At 60.9% G+C, this 317-nt stretch overlaps 1 protein-coding gene across 1 annotated transcript in view; it reads right to left on the minus strand.

The window, feature by feature from the left end:
• The window catches only part of LOC104275035 (A disintegrin and metalloproteinase with thrombospondin motifs 7-like), a gene marked incomplete at its 5' end in the record, with an annotated part of 21,664 nt that overhangs the window by 9,656 nt on the left and 11,691 nt on the right, over positions 1-317 (minus strand). The window contains one exon of the mRNA XM_009870872.1: positions 56-312. Coding sequence (XP_009869174.1) covers positions 56-312 — 257 coding nt within the window. The remainder of the gene's footprint in view (positions 1-55; positions 313-317) is intronic.

Below are 317 nucleotides of genomic sequence, written 5' to 3' on the forward strand. Positions count from 1 at the left end.
ATCCCGGTCCCTGCGGTGTGGGGAAGGAAAGATCTGCCCTCTCCGTCCCACGGGCTTGCTCGTTGTCTGCTGTCCCCTCTGTCACTTCTGCCCACCCTTCCTGCTCCCTGGTCTCGGGGGCAGCATCGTCAGCATCACTGGTGATGACAAGATCCATTTCCCTGGAGTCTTTGTGACGTGTCCCTGCAGAGCTGGCCAGGTTGTGCTCCTCACTGCTAGTGCTACTTGGTCCCTCTGTGTTCATATGCACCTCGCTGCTGCTCCCCAGCTCTCCTGGACTGTCGGACGTGTCCGTGGCAGGGGACGGATTGGCTGGG

The sequence above is a fragment of the Apaloderma vittatum genome, unplaced genomic scaffold, assembly GCF_000703405.1.
Source record: "Apaloderma vittatum isolate BGI_N311 unplaced genomic scaffold, ASM70340v1 scaffold10616, whole genome shotgun sequence".
In the NCBI taxonomy this organism is placed as follows: Eukaryota; Metazoa; Chordata; class Aves; order Trogoniformes; family Trogonidae; genus Apaloderma; species Apaloderma vittatum.